Source organism: Pezoporus occidentalis, unplaced genomic scaffold (assembly GCF_034315485.1).
Source record: "Pezoporus occidentalis ecotype Australia unplaced genomic scaffold, CSIRO_AGI_Poc_V1 ctg93, whole genome shotgun sequence".
Lineage (NCBI taxonomy): Eukaryota > Metazoa > Chordata > Aves > Psittaciformes > Psittacidae > Pezoporus > Pezoporus occidentalis.
In genome coordinates, this window is record NW_026916294.1 from 4,691,510 (window position 1) to 4,718,059 (window position 26,550).

Below are 26,550 nucleotides of genomic sequence, written 5' to 3' on the forward strand. Positions count from 1 at the left end.
CCCTGGCCTCACAACACTCATTGGGCAAACACAGAAAACAGAAATAACCCTGAGCATCTCCAAAGTAGTTTGACCCAAAGGGCTCATGGGTTTTTAACAGCTGAGATGAGCACTACTGAGAGCTCAAGTTACACTTCAGCCTGTTTTTTCTACCTGTGCAGGGCACAGCACAGCCTCCATTGTCTGGATCAATGTTTTCCAATGTGCTCAGGTTTTTGAGAGTTTAAACCACTGAGTTTTGGACAGCTAACTATATCAAATGCAAAAAAAGAAATGGATGCTCTATCCAGCTAACACATAGATAACTGAGCACATAAAGAATTTAGGGAATGAATTAACAGAAAAAAATATGCTGCAAGAATAACTTGCTGAGTCCAGTAGAAGGAACCCCTATTTCTACTATAGTCTGCTGGAGCCTTCTCTTCTCCAGGCTGAACAAGCCCAGTTCTCTCAGCCTGTCTCCATAGCAAAGGTGCTCCAGCCCTCACAGCATCTTTGTGGCCTCCTCTGGACTTGCTTCAACAGGTCCATATCTTTCCTGTGCTGAGGGCCCCAGAGCTGAACACAGTACTTTAGAGATGGGGTCTCACCAGAGCAGACTAGAGGAAGGGAATTACTTCCCTTGACCACCTTTTGATGCAGCCCGGGATACACTTCCCACTCTAAGACTTGCCTCTAGTTAGCAGGTTTTTGAGGGCAAAGTCCAGTGAGAAAGTCTCCTGATTTTTGGTAAACCTGTTCTTCTAAGAGGCTGTTCTGGGTGCTGATGCCCTTCCCAGCATGGGCCCAGGAGCTGAGTTAGCTGTTCTGCAGGGGTGAGTGGCAGGGTGAAGGTGCTGCAGCATCAGCTAAAGTGCCTTTCTGCATTTTGTGTAAAGTCAGTGTTTCTCCTGTCCTGGATAACACTGGGTTTGGGATTGCTGCCATGAGGGTCGAGGTTGTCCTGATGTTAACAGGAGGTGATTGCAATGGGATTAACCCTTTCTGCACTGCCCAGGTGTCGGGATGAAAGTACCCCAGTGGTGAGCATGACATGGGGTGGCACAGACAGTGGGAGGTGGGCACACATTGTTTCCATAAGTGACCCAGCTCTTGGGGGCTGTAAGGCTATGCTAGCCTGCCCTGACATCCTATTGCCCCCCTGCTCTAGGCTGCTTCTGGACTACACAGGGCAGAGCCAATCGAGGACCTCGCTCCTCCTTGCATCCAGCACATGGAGGAAGAAAATGAAAGGATCCATTCTTCCAAGCCAGGCTTTTTGTACAGCTCTTCAAACCCAGAAACCACTCCTCTTTCTCCTGTCACTAGATTCAGCTTGCTGAAACAAAGATTAAAAGTCTGAATGCCTGTAAAGATACTTTAACGGCACCTAAAACAGTGTCCCTGGAGAAGATTAACTATCCCCTGTGCTGAGGGGAGTCTAAGCTTTAGCAAAATGGACAGATAAGAAAATCATAGCTAGTCCTGCAAAGATGAATTTGATAGAAGGTGGGCAGATCACAGTGAAGGCATGAGCCTTCTTTGAAGTGTTAGCTTTTATGTATAGCTGAGTTCTAGGTCTTTAGACAAGACTTAATCTTTTCTATAAACAAATAACACATTCATTTACATGAATAATCCACATTTCTTATGCAAATCATTTCCCTGCTGCTTTCCACTGAGAATAATATTTAGTATAATTACCACATTTATTTACTGAATCTATTTACAGAGGGTAGCTCCCTGTCCATGGATGCTCTTCACCAGAGAGGCCCAAAGAGCAACAGGGGAGCCCAAGCTGCCAGTCATGCGCTCCCTCTGCTTTCTATTTTTGTTCCCATAAAGCATTTTGGGACCGGTTGAGATGTCTTGGCAAGAGCAAAAGGATGTCAACATCCTGCCTCTGTCCCAGGGAGAGCACCTGCTGCTAATGGAAGGCAGCTCTCCCCTGCTCACTAGCCTGCTGTTTGAGCTGGAGCTAACTATAATGAGGTAAGGCACTTTGAATAATAACTTTCCTTTGGGTATAAGGCTATCTTAATTTTTTGTGTGTTTAAGTTGGTAATTGCCATAGAGTTTGAAAATCTTCCAGGTTTACCAGTCTTAATTACATTCTCATGCATATGCATCATCTGCTTGTGTGCTCATTACTGTGTGGAGATCAGAACCTGAAACGTTGGAGCACTTTCCTCCAATTATCTCCCATATGCACAATTCCCTGTGAAATACCTTTCCTGCATGGGATAGCCCAAGCTGTTTGGAGCACATCTTGCTGTCCAGAGCACATTTTGCTTTGTGTGGTTAAAGCAAGATGTGTTTCTTTCCTCACGTGCCTCTCCTGTGTTACTCCTACCTGGGACGTCCCTTTGCTTGTAGTACCAGCTACTGCAATGCTTGCTCAAGGGAAGTTATTATGGTGTCCTAATGGAAGATATTTGAACTTTCTAGGACCCTGATTGCCTCTTTACCTGCTCTGTTTGCATCTATTGATCGTTCCGGTTCAAGAAGGGCCTCTGGGACTAACAAATTCTAACAGGTTTGAATGCATTAATGAGGTGTTATGCAGGGAAGGAAGAGTAATGCTGTTGGGCTTCTAACTTGTTCTTGCTCAGTAACAGCAAAACAAATGTGTGCAATTAAACATTACTTTGTTTTCTAAACAGCAGCCTTGAAATTCTGTCCTGCTATGGGGAAATCTAGCTGCTGCTTTGCTTTCTGATCAACAACAGCAGAGATTTGGTGATGGGATGAGATGTTAATCTACCTGAGCACATGCGGGGTAGAATGTTGTTCCCTTGGAGATGAGCAGGATTTGCAGCTTGTGTTCTCATGTAGGCCAGCACAGCGGATCCCATGGGAAGATCCACATGGAGCAAGCATAGACCTTGACATTCTTCACCCTTTCTGCACAGAATAACTATTTGCTTTCACCTGTTTTTCAGGGGGATGTAGGGTTAGCTGTTAGCCCCTTGGGGCTTTAGTTTTGAGAGCAAGAGATTGCCTGATCAAATATAGATCACCCTGTCTTTATACTTCAAGTGTTGGATTGTGTTTGGAAGAAATGTCTATTCCTAGGCACTTCACCTACATAATAGGATTGAGATCTTAAGAAGCTGGGGGAGTGTGGCTCACCCCCTTCAGGTTTTGGATCCCTCAGGAGAGGGGAGGGATGAACAGTCAAAAATTTTTCCTATGGAAAATTTTCCAGGAGGGAGAACAGGGTAAAACTTCTCATCCAGCTGTGAAAATGCTCCTTCCCACAAAACGTCTGGTGCAATATTACATGTTGCCAGCTGTGTTAATAAATGCCTAGACCCCAGTTGGCATCAGGCCATACTTACATATCCCACAAGTAGAGATTTGGCTCTAAAGCCTGCTTAACACCTGCACACAAAAGGACAGAGGCAATAAAGGTGCTTTAAGGACAAAGCTTTATTTTGGCTGGTGTGTTCTCTCACCCGTCACCTGACTTGTTCTTTATTCGGTTGAGTGTGACCTGTCCTAACCACAATTATGGGCTTGAACACATGCAGGGGACATATTCCTGCAGCTGGCCAGCAGGACTGATTTAGCATATGAAGAGTAACAGAAGGGTTTGGTCTGAATTCCAGCAGGTTTCTCCACTTCCTTAGCGACGGATGGGTGTGTGTGCACATGCGTGCATGCACGTAGAGCGCATCTCCTTGGGAGGCAGCTGAGCAGCTCTGCTTCTCCTGTACAGAGATACAGCAGCACTGGGGTTCACTGGGTGCTGAGGCCTGTAGGGTGCCTAGGACCTTATAGACTCAGGTGCTGCTGTTAAAGATTCATCTGTGCTATGTTTGCTGTCAGTCCTTTGCTGTGACTTGACCCATGAAGCTATCTGCTGCCTTTTGTCCCAAGTGCTCTGTTGTGGCCATTTGCAGTGGCTGCCACTGGTTGCTGATGCAGTGACCTGGAGCTAAAGAGCTTCCCCAGCCAAAATGCTCCAAACACATGGGATCAGCAGCCTTCATTTATCCATGGGCTTTTCCCAGAAAATGCCTGTGTTGGAAAGCATCAGGAGAGGCTATCAACCACCAGAGGCAGCTGGAGACAGGACCCAGAAGCCTTAACTCTATTGTGGCAATAAGATGCGTAAAAGCAGGGCTGGTCAAAAGCAAGCAGTGAACAGTACTGACGGTGGTCACAGTGGAAGAGCACTGCTCAAGGGATCTGTTCTTGTGTTCCCTAGTATGTCCTCTAGCCATATACTTAAGTTAATGTGTCTCCCTTTGTATCTCCCATTGCTCTGGCTGTTGTTCCCACACCTGCTTGTACTGGCACTGTTGGGTACCTGGAAATGCTGGGAGATAGCGAAAAGGCAGAATCTAATCCAGAAAAACCTGTGCTGCAGCAAATGGAGATGAAGGCTGGGGAGAAGGTGAATTAAACACAAGTGCAAGTGGGTGGCAGTTGCTAAAGATGCAAGATGTAATGCCTTGTGATAGGCAACAATTCCTCCTGCCCTCACCCAGTCTGACTATGGAGAAGTCTTTGTGTTTGTCCCAGTGGTGAGTGAGCTCAGCACTGCTTCATCCATTGGTGCCACACCAGCTAGGCTGAAGGTGGGAGCCTGACTTCCAGGAGCTGCAGGCGAACATCTGGGTCTGTGCTGGTGCCCATCTACCGAAGGAACAGCTTGTCTTCCTGCAGCTGACTCGATGGGAACTTCAATTAACAAATGCTATTAAAGTAGCTCTCCTCTTTATTTTATTTTCTTATGCATAACATTTCCCATCAGCTTAAACCTTTAATTAACTGGAGATGTCATCATGGAAAGTTTGCTAGGGAGCAACCCTTGCAGTTTAATTAAAAAGAAAACAAGCCCTTTGCAGCTCCTGAAAAAGATCTGATTGCAACCCCAGAAGTGGCCACAATCCTGCAGGAATTCCTCCTTTTCCCTTTCTAATTGCAGCAGTAGGTGAGGAGCCGCAGAGTGATATCATCACCCAAATGGAGAAGGCGAGTGCTTCACAGTTTGACCCTCCAGTTTAGGCTGTAGATATAGGACAAGCTGCAGTTCTGTTACATCAGAGAGGGAAAGGAGAGAGACAACTATAAAGCTTTTCCATTTATTTTCTGTTCTAAGAACTTTAACTTAACAATTCTCGTGGTATTAGGCCAGAGCTGTCTCTAACATTTGTGGTCTTCTCTGAGGGCACACAGGGAGAACATTGTTCAGCATAAGCACTGGTCTTTTTTTCTTTGTATCCCTTTTATAGCAGAGCTTACCTGCCACAAACCTGCGGGATAATGTTCACGGTACCTTCAGCAGCTTTCATGGAAGCTGCTTTTTGAGAAGATGGGGTACTGATGGAGACGGCAGAGGGTCCTTGCTGCCACTGACGACCCTGAAGGCTGTGTGATGGTAGCTGTGGCTAGGAACCCCCAGCTCCATACACTCTGGTACCCTTGCAGCAACATGTCATGGGGCCAAGTCATGGTGCTGACAAGTGCTGCAGAGCTGGGGAACCCCCATGGCAAAGCAACAATCTCCCCTTGCTCCTGTGCAAAGGACTTGCTGGCTTCTCCCCTCCTTCTGCCCACGCTGACTGGATTGGGAGCAGACCAAGCGACCAGAATGCTCCTTGAACAGCTGCAAATCCAGAAAGGGATTCTTGTTCCTGTGTTAAATATAAGCCTGGAAGAGTCACCGGTGTGACTGCATCCGAAGCACAGCTCCACTGCTAGACAAGAGGCGAGCGGCTCTGAGTCACTCCCTGGGAGCAGGCTGGGGCTGTCAGGATGGTGTCTGGGCCAGGGGCATGTGTTGGCTTGCTCTCCCCAAGGCCCTGCACCCGGGCTGGCACCTTAACAGCTGGGTGATGAGGCAGAGCTGGGCTTCTTGTGAAACATACCGATGCTCCGCACTTGCCAAAACAGCTATTTGGGAGCAGCTCGATGTGCTCTTCATCCCCTGCTGGCCCTGGCCTCAGCGTGGTTACATCCAGTAAATGCAGCACAGGATGGGGAGAGAAACTTCTGTATTAGCTTCCTTCTCAAGCCTGGAGCAGGGGCCACAAAGGTACCAGTGAATGAAATCCATCTGTCTATGTAACCACACATGACTCTGACCCTTTCAAACACTGGTTTCAGCTTTGCAAACAAGCACATCCCTTCTGTTGTATGTGCTATCACAAGCAGCACCTCTTTGTAGGGAAGGTGCGCTGCCATAAGCAGCAGTGAGAGCTGAGCTGCCAAAACCCCTGCCTATACCAGATCCTCCCCTGGCAGAGAGGCTTCATGTCCTAAATGCCCCTTTTCAACCAGAGCTCAGTGTTGTTGCGTCTGCCTGTGATGTTCAGCTGAGACCCCTCAGCAGTAGGGGGTAGATTTTGATCCTTCCCTTTGATCACTTCTTGAGTGTATCAATTTAAGCCCCTTCCAGCTTTCCCAGAACAAACAACAAACTTTGTGGTCCCTTGGGAAAAGAAATGTGGTTTTTTTCTCTGTGGATGTGTTTTCTCTCTTCTCAGATGTGAATCAAACCAAACCCAGGGGTATTCCTAAAGCAGAGCCCAGCTGGTTTGTAGAGCTGGTGAGTGGAAACTCCCTTGAAATATACTTTATAGATGCTCCTCGAATAGCAAGGAGAGCTACTTTCCCCTACTGCCCTTTCCTTAAAGGCAGGACCTCAAAGGGCCATCTCCTGAGGCTGTAACTGTGAGAAGTCCCTCTTCCACTGAGAAAGGATGTCCTGGTTTTGCTCTCACGAAACAGGCGCTTTCATCAGCTTTGCAATGCTGATACCAACAAATGCTAAATATCCATTTCCTAGACTGTTTTTTTCTGTGTCTGGTTGTACTTCTGGCCTTAAATTTTTCTACCTTGGAAACAGGTAGTATGTTATGGACCCCACTTGTGAAGCATCTGAGACTGGCAGTTGAAAACTGAGAAAAATGGGGAAGATTTGGCTACATAATACAACAGAAGATAGTTTTTATTGCCATGGTTTTAATGGAATTGCAGTAGGATTTTTATATGAGTCTCTGAAAGTCTGTGACTTCAAATAACTCTGAACCTCCAGATTTGTACTCTCACCTTGTTCTTGTTTAAATAGATGTTACCATCACCTGCTTGATATATTATCTGTCCCAGCACACAGTCAGGAGGAATATCCCTTCTTTTAGATCGTATGCATTGCTAGAGCTCAAAACATAAAATCACAGAATAGTTTGGGCTGGAAGGCACCTTAAAGATCACCCAGATCCACAGGCAGGGATGTGTTCCAGTGAACCAGGTTGCCCCAAGCTCCTGAGGTCCAACCTGGCCTTGAACACTGCCAGGGATGGGGCAGCCACAGCTTCTCTGGGCGCCCTGTGCCAGCACCTCAGCACCCTCACAGGGAAGAATTTCATCCTAATGTCTCATCTAAATCTCCCCTCTGTCAGTTTAAAGCCATTCCCCCTTGTTCTGTCACTACAGGCCCTTGTACCCTTTCTTATAGGCCCCCTTTAGTCACTGGAAGCTGCTCTAAGGTCCCTCTGCAGCCTTTCCTTCTCCAGGCTGAAGAACCTCTTGTTTCACCACAGGACCGCTGCACAGAGCAGCCAAGGGCTCCATCAGTCCCGGGGTCCTACAGTGTCGCCCCTCGCTGATGTACCAGCAGTGCCAGCGGGGAGGAGCCCGGCCTTTGCCCGTTATCCGCGTCGGGCACAGCAGGCTGTTCATCACAGCGCCGAGCCCTGCCAATAAAGCTTTCTCTCAGCAGAGGGAGTTGTTTCTCAAGGTAATAAGATAGCGTTATCTGATTGCATTTTTGTCAGGTATCTCCTATTTATTACCTCACCTGTAATCTAATTTGTAATGTATTTCCCTGATATTTTCTATATTTCTCCCCTGTATTTTTTAATAACTTCCTCTGAAAGCTTGATCTACAAAAAAAGACAAGGTTTTTAATCCAGCTTTGAATGATAACACCTCCCCAGGTGCCCTTATCTGGAAAAGCTCTCCTAGCACAGAGAGAGGTCTGGTTGGAAAAGCTCAGCACCCTCTGCAAACGTGCTAGGGCAACACTATGTTACAGTGCTGAGAGCACTTCATCCCAGCCAGGAAAGCACCAGCAGCTACTTTCTACCTGTGATAAGAATGGCCAGAAAGCCATTCCTGCTCCAAAGGGGCTAGATGAATGTACATGAGAGGCAATAACCAGGCTGTGTCAATAGCTGGGGTGGGCACAAGGTTAAAACAACAGCTACAAGCCAGGTGAAAAGCCAGTGCTGATGTGCCTCAGCTGCTCAGGTGCTTCTCCTTAGCTTTCAGCAGGAAGCATGGAGCAACAGTTTGGGGAATAGAAAAACACCTGCATCCAGCTGCAGGTGACTCCTAGGCTGGGCAGAGACCTCTCGGGATAGCAGAGCTGAGCACGGTGGTCCTTCCACCTGGAGCATGGACCTAGGAGGGTTCGTTGGGGTGACAAGTGATGCACATCATGGGAAGAAGTGGCATTTTCAGGCTGGGGTGGGTTTCCCACACAATGTGGGGCTGGTGGCTCACCGGGGCATGAGTTCCTTCCCACCTGGTTAGTTCTGCTCCTTCATGGCTCTGCTGCTGCAGTTGTTGTAAAACAAAGTTCAGCCTAAGCCTGCCTCCTGGACCTGGAATTCATCATTCTGGTAAAGGCATTTCAGAGTCAGATGCCCTTAAAACAGAAAGAAATGCCCCTTTTTGTGGATGCTAATGAAGTTTTTATCTGGGCATCTCTGCGTGAATGTTGGGCCTGAGAGGCATGGATGATGTTGGGGGAGAAGGGCTTACTGAGCCCTGGAAATAAATCAGAGGAGGACAGAGGATGAAGATGGCAAATGATAAATTAGCAAGTGACAGAAAACAACTGCAGGAAATAATAAAACCAGGAGGAGTGTGTGGGAAATGCATGGGAGAGGTTGTTTACAACATGTGCATCGGACTTTCCAGCATTTGACATCTTATCTCTGTTTCATTCCATATGTTACTTTATGCATGGATTCCTGTTTTTATGGGGTTAGTTCTATACTTTTTGTACTAACATGAATGACTCACATCTGCTCCAGTACTTAATTTATCCTCTAATGTCTTCTGCATGGGGTTGCTCAGCTTGTGCAATAGTTGTCAGTGGCAGGATTGGAAAAGCAGTGAGTGAGGCAGGTGAGCAGGGACAGCTCGGTGAACGCAGCTCCTTGCTGGAGTCTCGCTCTTGGTTTTATTTTCCTCTCCTAGCAATGTCTGTAATTCCCACTTTGGCTGCCACGGGGCTGTGTGCGGAGCCAACAGGGATCACCCCACAGGACAGGGATGATGGCTGAGGGCTGTTCCTGCAGGACCACAGCCCGGCACCGAGCTGCTGCCAGCATACCAACAGCATGATGATTATGATTTTATTTTTTAAGTGCTCTTGACAGCTCCGGAGGCTCACATCTTCTCTTCCAAATCCAGTAATTAAATTCCACCTACCTGAATTCCCCCTGCTGCTTCAATTGGATAAATTAATCTTCCCATCATGTCTGAGCCTCCTCTGTGTGTTGTTGAGCGCTGGCTTCCCCTTGCCCCGGGATGGGGACGGGGACCGGGACCGACTTCGCAGAGGCGCGGGGGGGGAAGTGGCCTGGACCCAAGCACTGTGAAAGGGGGTCAAGAGACGGGTGTCCCGGTTATCCCCCCGCACGCCAGAGCGCTCCGTGTCCCCGAGAGGCTGCTTCCAGCGGGCAGGGCAGCAGCACGGTCCCGCACCTTCCGCCGGGCGGGGGGGGCCTGCCCGGCTCGGCTCCCTGCGCACAGCACCTACCTTCGGCGAGCGGCTCCAGCCCCCCTCCTCCCGGCGCCTCCTTCTCCTCCTCCTCTTCCTCCTCCCCTCCCCTGCAGAGCATGCACAGCCCGGGACTCGCATCGCCGGCTCCGAGGCGGGCAGGCGAGAGCCCCGCTCCTCTCTTAGCCCCGCTGCCGGGAGGCTCCCACCGCCCTTCATCCCCCTTCTCAACCGGACTTTTCCCCCCGCTCCCCAGGGTGATGAGGCGGCCGACGCGGCGGCTGGCGCTGTCTCTGCTGGGGGTGCTCTGGCTCGCCGCCCTCCTCCTCTTCTTCTTCGGGGCGAGGAGGAAGTTGGAGGCGGCGGGAGCCGAGGAGCGCACGCCGGAGGTAAGGAAGGGGCCGGGGCCATCCCGTTGGGATGCAGCCGGCGGGCAGGGCACGCAGCAGCTGCCCGGGGAAGAAGTTCCCGGCGGTTTTCGGGACCCCCGCCCCATAGCGCTACCCTTAAAGTTTTGCACCGGCTCTGTGCCCGGGGCGGGGGGGGGGTTCGGGCCCTTTCCTTTCCCCCTCCCGGTCGCGGTGCCCTCTCCTTCACGCAGCCTCTGGCAGGGACAGCCCCATCTGCTCCCCTTCCTCTCCCCGTCCCTCGTTCAGCGGGGGCCGCAGCCGTCGGGGTTCCCCGAGGCTCGGGGACCGGTCCTCTGCCCCGCCGCCAACTCTGAGCATCCCTCGCTTCGGGCCTTAGGTCCCTGGAGGCGGGAGACCGGCGCGTGTTTTATGTCCCCCATAGGGGACAGGCGACTGCTTTCCGCCGTGGGTCACGCAGTGCTTCCGCGCCCCCCCCCCCCCCCCCCAAAAGAAGGGCTCCAACAATCCTGTCGCGGAGAGGGGAGCAGATGGAGAACGTTCGGGTGCTCCGTGGCAGAGCTGCAGGGCAGGAGGAGTGCTGCCCTGTGGGTCTCAGCCTGTGTGGAAGAAAGGGTACATTTGCCATCGCGTTGTTTGTGTGTCATGTTTGGGTCCAGGGGGTACCAGCACAGGGTAGATGTAAGGAGCATCCCACTGAACACAGAGTGAAACGGAGGAGTTTTGCTGCCGAGCTGCAAGCAGCTCCTCTGGAGCAAGGTCCCATGTCCTCTCCTCTCTAACAAGCTTAGCTGAGGGGTTAACTTTCCTGAGGACATGGGTTAGATGCTGCTCTTAGTTATACAGTTGTAAATCTTGAATATTAATGGGGGTTAAAGCCCAGGTCGTGAAAATCTGCTGACATTAAGGGTTAGATGATCTCCAGAGCTCCCTTCCAACCCTAATGATTCTGTGGTTCAGTGTTATTGTGGCAGAGGAAGACTGTGAGCCCTCAGCCCTTTTTTGCACCAGTGACACACAGCTGAGCCTTTGGCCTGTGACATAAGGCAACAGTATGTGTTGGGCAGGTCTTTGGAGAGCCTCATGTATGTGTCACCTCTGCAACTGAATTAATGATTTGGGGGGGGGGGGGAAGTCAGAGCTCATAAAGCTTGCTTTGATTTTTTCATCCTGAGGAATTATTGGTTTTCCATGTTTCTTAACTAAAAATGATGGAGGAGGTATTTCTCAGGCTTTCAGAAACCTTTCAATCCTAGCAAAGGGGAATGAATCTATGCAATTTCAGGCCCGAAAATAAATAATTATAGATGCATTTATTTATTTATTTAAGCAGGGGGAGGCAATAACTCACTGGAAACGGAGTTGTTAAACAAGTGCTTTCTTAACCATAATGATGCTTCGGTGTTAGTAGGTTTCTGCCAGAACTGTGTGCTTAAGGATTGCAGAATGAGACCTGCCCTGTTTGATGAGAGCTCCTGTGCTCTCCTTGAAATGAACTTTGCTTCTCCCTTCGCATCAGCTGCAGCTGAATTGCTGCCCATTTTAACTCCCCCCTCCTATGCGAGGCTCATCTGTTAGGGTCCGGGCTGGGCTCCCACAGCTGGCAAAGCAAACTTCTCCCATCATGCAGGCTCAGGCCCCCAAGTTTCGAAGCTGCAACTGCCAAGTTGCCGTAACTCCAGCAATCTGACTGCAAAAATCACCTCTCCTTCATTTCCTCTGAATTTTCCATCAAAACAGTTGTGTCCCCTGGAGATCCATAGAGTGCAGAGTCTTTTTTTTTTCTTCTTCTTCTATTTAATGCATTACATTTTTTGGCTTTGGAAATTGCTTTTGAGCAGTGTGAATTAAGGCCAGGCTGGACAGGACTTGGAGCACAACCTGCTCTAGCGGAAGGTGTCCCTGCCTGTGGCAGGGGTTGGAACTGGATGAGCTTTAAGGTCCATTCCAACCCAAACCAGTCTGTGTATTATAAGCTGGTTGTGAGCGTGCAAAGGTGGTATCACTTTGGTTAACCCCTCTGGATGGGTGCAGAGCTGCTGTGGGTAACAGAGGCTGGGATGCTGCAGCCTGGAGAGAAGCCTGGCGATGCATTCCTGTGGACTGGCTGCCAGTGGTGAAAACTCAAGCAGTTAGAGTTTGTCCTCCCAGGTTCCTTGAGAAAGGAGCGGAGGTAGCAGGTTTCTAACAGCAGTGCAAACTTTGTAATGCAGCAGCGGTGAAGAAATGGAACAAATCCACATCAACTTTCCTGGCAGTGTTTTCTGATGTGTTTGCTTCTACCTCCCCCCTCTCCTTTCTGCCTTCTCTCTGTCAAGCATTATTTCTGCAGCCATATGCGTACCATATATCACCCCTCGTGTGGATTTAACCTTTAGACCCTCCTAGTTAGGCTCCAGCTGGTAATGCCTCCTCCTGCCCGCGCTGTGTCCTGGCAGGGCTCACGGCACGTGTCTGATGCTGGAAAGCAGCGGTGCCCGAGCTCGTGTTGGTGGCTTGCCAAGGGCAGGCAGAGTTGCTGCTGCTCACAGGGCTGCCACCCTTGGCTGTGCAGAGGGGTTGCCCATCCACCACTGTTATTTTGGTCTGTGCCTTCCTCTCCCTTTAATCCCAAACCCTGCACCAGGTCCGGTGCTCAGCAAGGTTTGGGATGCTTTTTCCTATAGCTGGAGAGCCCTGGGTTGGGGTTAGCGAGGTCTCTGAGGAGTAGGTCCTTGGTGTGAGGGGTCCACCACGCTCTTTGAGTCCTGCCTACCCCTGAAGCACGCTGTGGCTTGGTCTCTTGTGCCCTGGCGCAGGCGGGTGTCTGGGACAGGTCCGACAGCAGTAGCTGAGCTCTCCCAAGCTGCTCGTGCCCACGAGGCAGGCGCAGCTGTCTACTGTAATTAAACTGGCTTCACCTCCCTCCCCTTCTTTTTATCCTGTTTTCCCCTCTAATCCCGTATCTGTGCATCTCTCACCATTGCGCCGTGGCTGGCAGGCTTGGAGGACCCTTTTCTTGACAGCCCCTGCTCTCCTCAATCCCTGTCACTCCCTTTCCCTCCTCCTCCTCCCCACCCCTGCTGCTGGCGTATGTGCCGGGGCAGCTGGAGCAGGCTGAGGCTGAGTTTTAGGGTGTGTGATTCCCTCCTGGCGTGGGGTGTAGTAACCTTGCAGGGCTGGTAGAGCATGGAAGCAAATCATCGCCGTTTAGCACTATGAAGCTGTTCCCGGGACAGCTTCCCCAGTCCATCCAGTGCTGTTATTGCTGCCGTCACTTGGAGTTTGGCTGTCTTTGTTTTCCCTTTTCCAAAGGGCAGATCAAGTCCTATTAGAGCAGGAGCAAAACCTGCCCTTGCCCTTTGCCTGCCCTTTATAAAGCCCTGTAAATTGGCAGAGAAGAGGAGCTGTAGCAGCGTGTGTGCCTCTGCCTGGGTGTGTTGCCCTCGTGGCTGGCTCGGTGCCCGGTTAGCAGCCATGGGCTCAGCCTGCAGCAGAATCGGGTCTGATGGATGAGGGTGTAAGGTCCATGGGGCTGGTCGGGGTTACGGATCAGCTGGGACTCATCCATGCCTCCTGCTCTCCTTGCCTTTTGGTGGAGGGTTTTGAGATACTTTGCAAGCTTTAATTATTTCCAGGCTGTGTCCCTGCCTGCAGTTTTCCAGCTGGATAAACTGGGACCCGGGGAGGTTAATTGAACTTTGTATCCTTCAGGCTCTCCTTAACTCCAGAGGAATTGGAGTCACTCAACCCTCTTGGAAAATCAGGCTGTCAGTGACCCACCTGAAGTCACACAGGGAGGCAGCGCTAGGGCTTGGTACGTGCTCTGGTAAGCTGGGTTTATGGTATCACAGTGCTACCTGGCTTCTCCCCTGCTTCCCTCTGATGCAGCCCTTTGCTTTGCTTTGGGAAAGAGGGGGGAACGGGACATCTAAATTAATAACTTAATTACATTAAGAAATAATGAGGGGAACTGATACACAGGATTAATTACAAGCGAATTCCCAAATTGATTTGTGAGGAGTACGTGTGGCTGTCTCTGCCGCGATGCTTCGCTTGTGTGCCAGCTCCCCCAGCTTGTGCTGGAGGAGGTGACAGCCCCTGGGTCATCTCCTCTCCTTCACCTGGTGAATCCATGTCAGACCCAAGTGGAGGAGCAGTGAGGGGCTGGCAGGGGGTCTGGGCTCTGGCACCTGGGACCAGCAGCGTGTGCAGGAGGAGTGGGAAGATGCTTTATGTTGGGTTTGGGGTTTTTGTTTCTCTTCATTTCCATGAATGGCTAAAGCACAGCTGACAGCCTCTGGAGGGAAAGCGGGGCCATCGTGGGCTGCATTGCAGGAGAAAAACTCCAGAGGAAAGGTTCCTTTTATTGAAAGAAGTGATCTGATAAGCTTGGCTCATGTGAGTGTTTACAGTGCAACAACCCCTTTCCAAGTGTGTGCAAATGCAGCTGGGGATGGCTCCTGGGAGATGACGGGAGGCTCAGCACCCTCACTGCCTGCTCGGAGTGCTCTGAGGTGCTCAGCATCCTGCAGGATCGGGCCTTGATGCAGAGGGACGCTTGCCAGCTTTGCACTTGTGTGCCTCGCACCAGCCTGCGCTTCCTTCTGCATCATCGCCGGCTAGAAAGCCTCGGCACCTGGAGCTCAGCTGACAGTCTCCAGATATTAAATTCCTGACAGTTTTATAGCAGCAGAGCCACTTAACAGATTAAAATAACTGTGTATCCTGCACAAATTCATATCTTGACAATTAAGGGAGTGAAGTGGCGAAGCTGTCAGGAACAAAAAGGCAGAATGTTTAATGCCGGGAAGGCTCGTGTTGGCTGGGGGCTTGGGTAGGTCCAGGGTGGGAGAGAAGAGGAAACTTCTGTCATGGGTGAAAGCCCATCCTAATATTGCTAGGTGCTAACCCAGGCTTTCTAGGATGTCCGAAGCTTTGTTGCAGGAGGTGAGGTGGAATCCAACTGCTCTCTCCTGCTGGTGTATTTACTGATGGATATGGAAATAGAAAACCATGGCCAAGCCATCCTTCTCTGTGGGACCAGATGGGACAGGTCTGACACTTCTCAAGTGCTTGCATGCCTTCTGGTGGGCTTGGGCAAGGGTTTTTCCCAGCACAGCCATCGATACCTGTGTCATCTTGGAGCAGGAGCGAGGTGAGAAGCCCTGCCAAAGTCAGTACCCAATAATGTTCCTGCTAAACAAGCAGCGGCCAGATGGTGAGCATACTGCCTTGTACATCTTGTTTGATGAATCTACCCACTGCACGTCAAGGTGCTGCTCTCTGAGGTACCTGTGACACCATAAACAGTCGATGAGAACCCCGTTAATTTGCCACTGGTAATTACAACGAATGGGGCTTGCTCCTGTTATGTTCTGATGGAGCTCTGTGCTGCAGCTGTGACTGATGGGGGCATAAATGTTGATTGAACAAGACCCATTTGCTTTGCGAAAAGGTGAGCATTGGGATGCCCAGGTGCCTTTCCTAGCTTGGTGCTTTAAAGACGTTATTGGGGAAGGAGGGAGAGGATGCAGGGTTTCTGCTGCTTTGCAGGTAAGGCGTTGAGTAAATTTCTATGCAGCTGGTGTGTGTCTCGTTGACAAGAGGTGTTGAGCACCAGCAGACAAATACTGTGCCCTGGAAGGACAGAAAGAGCTGTAAGAGCCCCGCTGCTGTGGGACCAAAGGGGTGTCAGAGGTGGTGATGCCCCTGGGATGAGCTGGGCTCAGGGGTGTTGTGGTCTCTCTTGCAATCCGCTTCTCCTGTCAAGATCCTTGTGCGCTGCTGGTGGGATCGCTCTGGGCTGCAGCATCCCCTGCCTGCTGGTGTGGTGTGGCGTGGCAGTGTCCCCTTGGGGGTGACAGGGGAGCCCTTATGCCTGCAGCTGGGCTTGTAGGAGTGCTCAGCTCTGGCTTGTGGCCCTGAGCCCTTGGTGACCCTTAGAGTTGGCTTGACAAGGAAAGTCCTGCTTTGGAGCTGGGAGGTCTCTGAAACCAGCTCTGTGTCTAGATACTGAGGTGTAATAGACATGGCATGTATGTTATAAGTGTCTCCACGCTTGCCAAAGATGTTAACTCTCAGGGAAGATGGTATTTTCTTTATTTATCTTTTTGTTACCTCAGATACGTACAGAAGTGGATTATTTACTCAAAAACCCAGGCGGTTTTCTCCTCCTCTCTCTTTCTTTGATAAGACTACATCATCCTGAGTTATTTTAATGGTCTCATGGCCCTGGTCCTGTCTTGGCTGGGTTTACTTCCTCTTGCTCTGCTGAGACTGTGGCTCTGCAGCATGATCCCTGCCTCCCCATGGGTAGGGGTGCTTGGCACACGGGATGGCTGCAGGATAAGAGCTGAAGACGGGAACACTGTGTAGGTGTGTGGAGCATCTTATGACAGTGAAACTGGGGTTTTACTTTTCCTTCTGAAGCTGAGAGGTCTGTTGAAGCTGCAGAGGCCAGGGCACGCTCTGCTGAACTGCTGTGGTTTAGGAGGTGCTGGATGAGCACAGGCACTGGAAGAGCAGCATTGGTAGAGGCAGCCTTGCAAATAGAACCATCCTATAATCCCATGTAAGTGCAGGTGTGGTGCCACTGTCCCGGGCTGGTAAATCCCTGGATTTGAACAGGGGTGCTGTAAGGCAAGGGCTGGGTCAGTGGATGTGTGCGTCCAGCGTGTGCAGCCCATGGGATGCGGGTTCATTCCTTCTGTGTGTGTTTGCCTGTGCTCGAGGCTCTTTGCCAGTGGGAAAAGCAAGCTTGGGAGAAGCTGTGGGAATGCAAAAGCAACCTCCTGCAGCTGGGAGAGAGAGACACGCTTATAAGTGTTCTCTTCTGCGAGGGCAGCCCAGCATTTGGTGCAATAAAACCAATTACAGCGAGTGTATCTGCAGAGAAAGCAAAAGTAGAATCTGTTTAAGAAAGACGTTCGTGTGAAGGGGTAATTATGTGTAGCCTAACGACAAAGGGTGCAGCGGATTGACTATTAATTGGAGTAGTGCGAGTGGGAGATTGCTAGCGTTAGCTGTGTGTTTCTTGCTGGCTTCCTCCTGTTTAAAGAAGGAAGGGGTGAGGCGCAGATGATATAAGGAGGGGTTTGCTCTCAATCCACTTTCCCATGCAATGAAAAAGCCATTTCCCCCCTCCTTTCTCTCGCAGTGAATTGTTCAGATTTTGCCAGCTACATTTAAGCACAGTTGCTTACTAAGCTGCAATTAAATTGATTTCCCACCCTTTTTCCCCTTTCTGGTTCCAAAATCTCAGCAGGAGTCAGCGTTACGGGAAGAGTGAGCCAAAGAGGAGATCTTGGGCCCCATCTTCTGCTTGTCTACATCGGTATTGCTCTGCTCTTCCTGTGTATTTCCATAGGAGCAGGGGAAGTTGGGCTGCCTAGATATAGGCTTTCCTGTATAGCCACTGCTGTGATGGGGAGGGCACCATAGGTTTGGCTGTGTCAGTCTACAGAGAACCTTGGAAGTTACCTGCTGTGGGATGGATGTTGGTTATCCTGGGGGGCCTGTGGCACAGGGATGCTGGGTGGAGGAGGAGGAGGATGATGATTTCTCATCCTTAACATGTGCCTTCAGTAAAATGATCAGTGGTGAGAGGTTCAGCTGGAGTTCACCGCTTTGATTGTGGAGGCGGCATTAGTAGGGCTAATAGTTTGCCTTCAATCCTGCTGTTTGGAAGCTCCTTATGAGCCTTAATTAACCCTTACTACAGCCCGGAGGGGGTGAGGTGAAGGGACAATGTACTGGTTTCACTTCTCCATGGGAGCACATGCTGCGTTGGAGACTGTGCTCAGCCAGAAGGGCTGCAGAGGCCTTGGTGGTGGCACTGATGGGGCTGGAGGGGGGCCTTGTATCCCCTGCCAAACCCTGCCTTGCCCCATATAGGCAGAAATTAGTGATGATTTACTGCAAAACAGCTCGAGCTCTGGCTTTGTGTTATTATTTGAAGGAGCAAGTGAGCTAATGATTGCATCTTGTCTCGGAAGGGACTGCAGGAAGTTCATTGCCAGAAGAGAATTGATTCAGAAGCAAAACAGGTTCATTTTCCGATCGGGCTGAAAGACAAAAGAAAGATGGATCATTATTTTTCTTCTTTTTCTTTAATTTCATTTCTCTCCCCTCTGTTTCAAGTGTGACTGAGGGCTTTAGCCTTTCCCTCTTTGGTTTTCTACTGAAAGTGCCAACAATAAAACTGATTGGAAAGCGATACGAGGAGAACAGGGTTCGTGCGGTGCAAAACCAAACGAGCTATGAAATCACCTCCTATTCTCTAAACATTATTCTCAGAGCCAAGGAAATTGAGACAGATTATTCTTTTTATTTTGAAGCCACTGAAGGAATAAGTCCAAAGGATGTAATTTGGCCCAAGCAAGGAGACCGAGGCTGCTTTGTCCTGGCATTCTAAATAGCTTTGCCTGCATTTAGACACACACCATTTCCTCTTGAAGGACCACTGTCGGCATCCGCTGGTTACAAGCACACCTCATAACACATTATGGAAGTACACGGCTTGCAAATAAGACAAGAATATGTTCAGTGGTGAGGACCTTGGTTTCAGCCTCCCCAGGCTGAGGGAGGTTGGTTTCATTCCTTTCTTATGCATTGAGATTTCAGTGGCTTGGCTTGGGAAAGACAGAGAAAGATGGGAGGGAGGAGTTTCAGGTGTGAGCAGGCTCATTTTCAATGGCTTAGGTCAGTTCTTTTCATGAAACGTTGGGTTTCATTGATTTATTTATTTTTTAAAAGCCTTTTATTTTTTCCTCTGAGTGAGGGCAATCTGCTCTACCCAATGGGTCTGTTCAGGGTCTTTCAGGATGGAATAATATCCTGGGATCTGCCTCAGGGGATGTTTGGGATGCAGCCCCGTTGCACTTCAACCTCTCCCATCAAAAACATGAAACTTGGGGCCTGGTTGAAGAAAGCAGGTGGTTTTTCCAGTGGGAAGACGTACTGGGGCTTCTGGAGCTGGTGTTTAGGAGGTGGGAAGGAAGCTGTTGTGTCTCACGGTCCTGCCATTTGGCAGCAGCAGAGCTAGATGGGGAGGGAGTGGGGAAGAGCTGTGGCGTTTATAATGCCCATTGCATTTTCCTGGCATGATAATATGGTGTCATTTGGAGAGAGAGAGACTCAAACGTGTTAACCAGCCATCTGCTCCTGCCACTGGGATCAAAACGGATGAATATCCATATAATGCTCAGAGTTAAACTGTGTACGGCATGTAGGCTGCATATGGTGTGCTCCTTGCGGTATTGCAAGAGCCCTCTCATCCCACAGGGAGATCTCTGGTTAGGTCTCTAAAGAACAAAAAAGACCAACCACCGTGCATCCCTTGGGCATGGGTGCTAATCCCCGTGGTGCCCCAGTGGTCTGATGGCCATGGTGCATGAGGAGCTGGGGTTTGGGGTGGAGAAGACAGCAAATGTTGCCTGGGGCCAGTCAGCACCAGCACTCCCTGCCTCACTACCATGGCATGGAGCAAGGGACGGATGGATGGATGGATAAATGGATGGCCAGATTACTGTGGTTGTGTAATGGCACATGTCTCATCAGGAAGCTGTTGGTAGTGTTTCTACTGTGGGGTTGAAATTTCGGGAAACAAGGAGGAAAATCAATTTTCCTTTTTTTCTTCCAGTTTTGACATTTTTTTACCATAATGTTAACTACCCACAAAAACACTGTTCTGAGTGTTCAAAGACCAGGACAGAGATCTTGGAGTGTGCTGCTGTACCCATCGCCACTTCAGTTTAGTCCCTTGAAATGGGTGTAATTTGAATCCTTGCTGATGTGGTGATGTACAGGAGTACCCACCCAGCATGCTGCATGGCATTTGCTCTCTCTTGAAGCAACTTTTGTTTCATTCCTTACCTCTTCTTGCTGACCCCATAGCCCATGGATGGAGGATGTTGTGCACATATAGACTTCCCTGTAGTGCTCGATGTTTGAGCAGCCAAGGGCTTTGCAGCAGTAATGATTGTATTTGCACAGCTCCTGGATAAATATGGATGGAAGTATGTCCCCCTAGCAGAGGCGATGTCTGAAGGGTTCGGTCAGTGCTAGAAATGGTGAGAAGATTGAGGATGCAGACAGCCTGATATCTGCTGAGGCTTCAGCATCAGGTATTTGTGCAAAATTGGGCTTTGCAAAGGCTTCTCACTTCCCCTGGTTTGGTGGCATTTTTTGTGGGGGAAAAGTGAACTACATGAGCCCATTGGAGAGGCTATCATCTGCCCAATTTGCAGTCCCAGCCCCAGAGCTTAGAAAAGGAAGGATGCCTCAAAACAGGAGTCACGGGGACATTTTTGAGTGAAATACCTGAAATTTTCAATTGGATTTGCAAGTGGTAAAACCAGAATTGGTGACGGGGTTTAGTGATGGACTTGGCAGTGCTGGGGTAACACCTGGACTTTATGATCTTAAAGGTCTTTTCCAACCTGGTTGATTCTATGATGAGAAAAGCGTTATGTTGGCCTGTGACACGTTACCGTGCACAGATATGAATGTGTCTCCTCAACAGGGACCTCCTGGATGCATCTGTGTGCTTGAGAAACATGGTGTTTCCAAAATCTAATGTAAAATATAAACACAGTCTACCTTGCAAAGTGAGAGTGAGCTCCAGCAGGCACCTGAATGCTGGGGAGCGTCATCCATATGCTGTTCTTCACTTGAGGCACCGCAGGGCTTGAGGAGGTGCAAACACCTTCCCTTCTGGAGGCAGGATCAATGAAGGAAAGGCAGCTCCGATTTGATCTTTGCCAGCAGAGGTTCTGCCTGCATATGTGGGAAGAAAATGCATTGGCACTTGAGGACACCATCTGCTGCAAGGTGAAGTGCCGTTGACCTTCCCCAGTAGGTACAAGTGGTGCTTTGTGAAACAGGATTTCTTTGCTCTCTGTGCTTTGGAGATGAGGTCCTGCTGCCAGCATCAGGGCCAAATCCTGACTCTGTAAAGGGATTGCAGCCCAGAAATGAAGAATATCTCTGCTCCTTAACCAAGCCCATTCACATCTGTGGTTTAGCTTGAGTGTTGTAGAACTGGGGCAGAAGCTGGTATAGAGGCACTTGCAGTAGGTGGAGCAGCACAGGGGTCTGCCTGTGTGATAGCTGGAAACGAACTCATTAAATAAAGTGTAATTTGCACCTTTTAATGTCAGTGCTGCCTGCCGGCAGGCACCTGTATTTGGGATAAAAGCTTATTCTGCTTCAATTAATTTTATATCAATGTAAGCCGAATAATTAAAGGTGTGAATGAAAGGCCAGGTATGTTTTCCCCTTCCCTGTGTGCTGAAATAACTGGGGAGATGGGAGCACCTGGCAATGCTAAAGGGTGTTAGTCCAGCTGAAACCTGCCTGCACCATCTCACAGCCAGAAAGTTCTGAGTTTCTAGATGGGATCAACTGATTTTTGAGGCACGTCTCCTGGTATTAACACTGGTTTGGGCATTAGTACCAGCTGTGTGTATGGCCTTGGGCAAACTGGCATCTCTCTTTCTGAATGCAGGCTTGACGTCAAGACGTTCTCCCCATCTTCAGGCAGCTAGCAGCTATTACTGTATCCAAAAGATAAAGCAGATGAATTCCCACTTTTTTACCTAATTTCCAAAACTGTGTTTCAAGCCCATAGGCCAGGAGTGTCCGTATTTCACAGGAGTTTCGTTACAGAAGGCTGCAATAGATAACTGGCCATTTCTGCATCAAAATCACGGGGAACTTTCCAGAATGATATTAATCCAATAAAAAAGTGGAAACTTTTAAAGTGTAAAAGCTGGGGATCTGTTTCCTTTGAGAATGGACCATTGCTTGACCCGAAAAGTATCCTACATCTTTAGTTCTGAGGCACAGCTAAACTTGTGCCGTGCCCAGGATTTCATTTCCTCCCCAGTAATCTTGTCCCACAGGTGCAGGTACTGGGGATTAATTTGCTGAAGGCCTTCATATTTGCTCCATGTTACAGGAACCCAAACTCCACATGAGGCCAGCTTTCAAAAAGGAGGCTTTAAAACCACCCCACACATCCCAACACGTGCTTGAGGGCTTTTCCGCATGGGATTTAGGTTTGAGAGAACACACTGGGAAGCCAGCGCTCGCTTTTCAGTAAGCGGGGCCGGTTTCAGATGCTGTAAGAAGCACAGTGAAGTTTGATAACCCAGCAGCATGGTTTAGTGCCTTCCCTCACGCTGCCTGGCTGTGCTCTTGCAAGGATCCACAGTGCGATTACAAGGGCTGTTAAATGCCCTTAATATTCATGCTGTTAGAGGGAGCATTACTCCTGCAGGCTCTGCTGTCTGCTGCTGTTTGCAATAGCATCGCACCGATGATTAAATCACCAATGCTGCATTGAAAAGCGTGTGAAACCCCTCCAGCCAGGAGATGCAGAGTTAAATCCCTCCTGTCTGCCTGCTTCCTTTTTTTGCTGTCTTAATAGCATTTTTTAAGCAAACAAAACACAGGGAAAACAGTTCAGAGCCATGAAATGAGATGGGAAAAGAGCCCCTTGCAGAGAGGTGAAGAGAACAGGGCACGGGCACTGTGAGGGAAAGGGACTCGGAGTGGGGGGTATGCATGTATGTGATGCTGCTTCTCCTCATCCCTTTTTCAGGTGAGGATGGGAAAAGCAGTAAATTGTGTAATACATATGTATGTACCTAAACTGATACATAACTTGGTAGTGCAGCAAATGGGGGAGTAACAGGGGTACTATGGCAGTGGGGTGGAGAGGCTTTCGGTGTTGAAACCAGCAGCTGCTTACTGTGGCAGAGCTCCATTCCATGCTAATCTATTCTGGGTGCTGGGAGGAAGCTGTTCCCTGTTGTTTTTTAATCTATGGATCAGTCGGTGTTAGGAATGTCTGTTCCCTGTGCAGTTGTCCCAGATCCCAGGTTTTCTTGGCTGGCACGGGGATGCAGCCATTTCCCCATCTAAGCCTTGTTCCTTACACACAGCCTCAGCTACTGCAGAGCGGGGCTTCAGCCTGCCAGGTGTTTCAGGGAGAGGAACCAAAAGCAGTTTCTTGGTATCCTGCTTCACTCATCGGGCTGTTCCCCATCCCTCTCTGTCTCACAAGGCTATGTCCCCTCTTGCCTGCCTGCTTCCCCTCTCAACTGCAGCTATCACAAGTGAATGGCTTGTCTCAGAGCTGTCTCAGTGCTTCCCATTCAGCTCAAAACGTGTGGTGCCCATCTGGCCACCAAGATTTGTATTTAGCTCATGGGCCAGGGGCTTTCAAAGGGCTCATGAGTGTCTGGGAGAGGGGTGTGGAGCCGAGCATCCTCATCTGTGTGGAAATGCTGGGAGTTTTTCCAGGGCTGGTTTCCAGGGGCACCACAGCCCCTCTCTTCTACACTGGTATTGCCAGGGAGAAGGCTGGCACCTCCACACATGACTCATTTCCATGGCTTGCTTTCACAGGGCCTTGGTAAGAAGAGTCCTGACGGGGAGGCCGTTAAAGAATCTGTTGTTTAATTGCTCCCCCGTCGGTTTCAGTTAGGGCGAGCAGCGCGATGGGGATGCCTGGCTAGGCACCGGCGGGAGGCTTTGCTCAGGCTTTGCCATTGATTTGAGCTTGTCACGCTGCTCATTAGGAGCAGGAGAGGAAAGTAGGTCCTTAGCAGCAATGCTCTGAGTCGATCCTGATGGAGCTGGTTTCTCCACCGCCTGGTCTTGCCCAAATCTTAGCCTCAAACCTCCCATCTTCCATGGGGTGCCCAACAGGGCGTCTGTCCATCTCTCTTATTGCCCCATCCTCCTGGATTTGCTGCAGTCAGAGTGAAGAAAATTGTGCTGTTGGTGCTCTGAATTCATGGGGTTGATTTTCTGCCCTCTCTGTCCTTCCCTCTTCTCCTGCTGTGTCCCTGTTGTGTGTTGGGCTTGATGCATCCCTTTTTCACACAGCTCATGCCAGAGCTGTCCTGATCGAGGCAGTAAATCAGCTTGCCAGCGCTGTGGAGATAAATGATGGCTTTAATGTCATGAGACGGAGCAGATAGAAATGGGGTTAGAAAAAGGGGAAAATTAGGGATCTCAACAACAGATGGGCTATGAAATAGAATAGCTACCCTGACTAAGGCCCCATGGTACAGCAGCATGGTCCTAGTGATGACTCGAGGTACTGCAGTGGGACCTGCTGGGGAAGGGAAAGAGGGTTCCCACGTGTGCAGAGCTGCACTAGCACCCTGCCTTCCCTCCTCGCTGGCTGACTGCAGCTAATGGATGGTGCAGACAAGGATGAAAGCTGGTAGCCACAGTGTAGACTGCACAGAGGGCACCAAATGGAGCTAAATCATAGACCAATTTATAGTCCTGCTGTCCATAGCTGCGGGGAAGGCTTGAGCTGAGATACTATAGCTTGAATGTCTCTGCAGCTCTCAAGGTTGCAACCTCTCAATTTGCTGCCTCCCTTAGCTGGGTTTCCCTTTTTTCCCCCAATTTTAAAGCACTTTCCTTCTGACAGGTCCCAAGACATAAGTCTTCGGCTGATTTCAGCAGGCAGCAGCAGTCTCTGGGTGCTTGGGCTGCCCAGACCCTGTCCCTCAGCCCTGGTCCATGCTTTGGGGTTGGATAAGGATGTTAGGAGCTGAGTTTGTGGCATCTCCACCAGTGGGTAATTATCCACTTGGAGCTGAACAGAGCCTGACGGCTCCCGACGGGCTGCAAACCAGATGTCTGGTGGCAGTGATTTAAGCTGCTGTCATCTGGAGACAAACTGGTGATAATGATTCTCTTTTTATAGATGGAGACTTTTGAGACACAGGAAGATTTAATGGGGGACGCTTTGTAAATTTAGCTACTTAGCTAAGTTTAGCAAAATCTCACCCAAATTAACTAAAAATAAGCTTGATTCAGCTAGATCACCAGAGAATTGTCATTCTTGTTGGTGAAAAAGCAGAAATCTGAGGGGAAAATGAAGAGTTGTTAACGCTGATGAAGTTGTAATACTGGTTGGTAGTTCAGGAGTGTGCCCTCACCTTGATTGTGCTGCTGAGTTTTGGGTATCTGTCTTGCTGGAGTGGGTCCTGGGTTGGCAGAAATGGAGGATGGAAAGTTATCTATAGGGTTTGATGGCTGGCAGCAGGAGGATTTGACACCTGCGTGGCCATCTCCAGCCATGGTTTTAATAAGAGGAGGAAAAAGAGATGGCAAAAATCAAGTCTTGTGACTCGGGATGGTGTCTTGCTGACAGAAAATGGGGGAAGAGCATTACTTGTTCAGGGGGTTGTACGTAGCTAACCGGGATGGGGAGGTTCGCATCTTCCTGGCTGGTGTTGGAGGTGAGGCGTCTGGTCAGATGGATTGGGAATGATTTGTTTCCTGAGGCTTGGTATGGTGAAAAAACAATGCTGTTGTAGTCCTGTGCCCTTGGAAGTGAAATGCGAGGAAGGAGAGATGAAGAAAAACCTGTGTGGCTGAAGGAGGAGGTGAAAGAGGGTAAGGTGAAATTCAATTCTGCAAGCCTGGCCGCTGGCCAGGAGGCTGTGGTGAACTTCTGCTGTGTGCCTCGGGATCTGTCATGAGCAGGAGCACTTAGGAAGTATTTTTCCTACAGCACAGCTACATCTTTGTGGATGCACTGTTTTCCCTTTATCCCAGTTTGTGTTTGAGGTAGTTGTAAGCCCCATGGAAAATTATTCCTGGGAGAGGATCTGGTGATGTGCTAGTGGCTTTCTAGCTAGTGGCTAGTGTCAGTGTTACTGGCCAGCAGCAGTGAAGCCAGTCTATGGGGTCACCATCCTCCTCTACTCAGGAGAGCTGAGAAGCTGATATCCCTTGTGGATCAGGGTGGACTGGAGATGTCCCATGGACATCTGGACCATGTGTGCCTGACCTGGCTCTTATCTGCCCATCTATTTTCAGCCCATGGAGTGCTGTATCTGAGTGGTAGCAGTGAAATCAGAGTCAGGCAGGAGAAGCTGTGTGGCAACATCCGTGCCTGCATCAGGGTGCTGGGGACCACAAAATGACACTCAGGGCTAACTCCAGGGCCTGTACCCCTGAGAGGTGATAAGGGGAAGGAGAGCTGGCTTAGTGAGCAATGCAAGGGTTTGCCCAGCATCCCCACTTGCTTCTGGGGCAGGCATCACTGTGGTGCTTCCAGGATAATAGTCTTGGAAGAAATATTCTTGTGGAGGCAGAAATGGGAATAGTCTCTGCAGGCTGCGCTGATAAACTTGTTTTCAGGCGTGAGAAACAGGTCACAAAGTCTTTTTGTCTCCTCAAAATAACCCCAAACAACCTCCAAACCCACCCCTGCCTTTAACACAGTGGGTAAGGCGAGGGAGAAATATCTTTTTGTCTGTTTGTTTTTCATTGTGTTCACTAAATACTTTACCAAGAACCGTCCACCTTGGCCTGCCCCAAAGCCCTCAGATTTAGTTAATGAATTTACTTCTCCTCTCTGCAAACCCTCCATGGACAGCAGTGCTCCTGCCTGCAGGGCAGACACCGGCACTGCAGCTTTCCTGGGGTCCCCAGGGA

General features: G+C 49.7%; 1 protein-coding gene and 1 long non-coding RNA gene across 2 annotated transcripts in view; both read left to right on the forward strand.

Annotated features, from left to right (window-relative positions):
- Positions 1-4,970: 4,970 nt before the first annotated feature.
- LOC134157279 (uncharacterized) lies at positions 4,971-7,081 on the forward strand. Its single transcript, XR_009962257.1, has 2 exons — positions 4,971-6,538; positions 6,839-7,081. It is a non-coding gene; the product is annotated as an uncharacterized LOC134157279 (long non-coding RNA).
- A 2,658-nt stretch (positions 7,082-9,739) lies between these two features.
- GALNT14 (polypeptide N-acetylgalactosaminyltransferase 14) overlaps positions 9,740-26,550 on the forward strand; it is a 96,648-nt gene continuing 79,837 nt past the window's right edge. Inside the window, exon 1 of the mRNA XM_062606053.1 lies at positions 9,740-10,113. Within this exon, the coding sequence (XP_062462037.1) occupies positions 9,844-10,113 (270 nt within the window). The 5' untranslated portion in view covers positions 9,740-9,843. The remainder of the gene's footprint in view (positions 10,114-26,550) is intronic.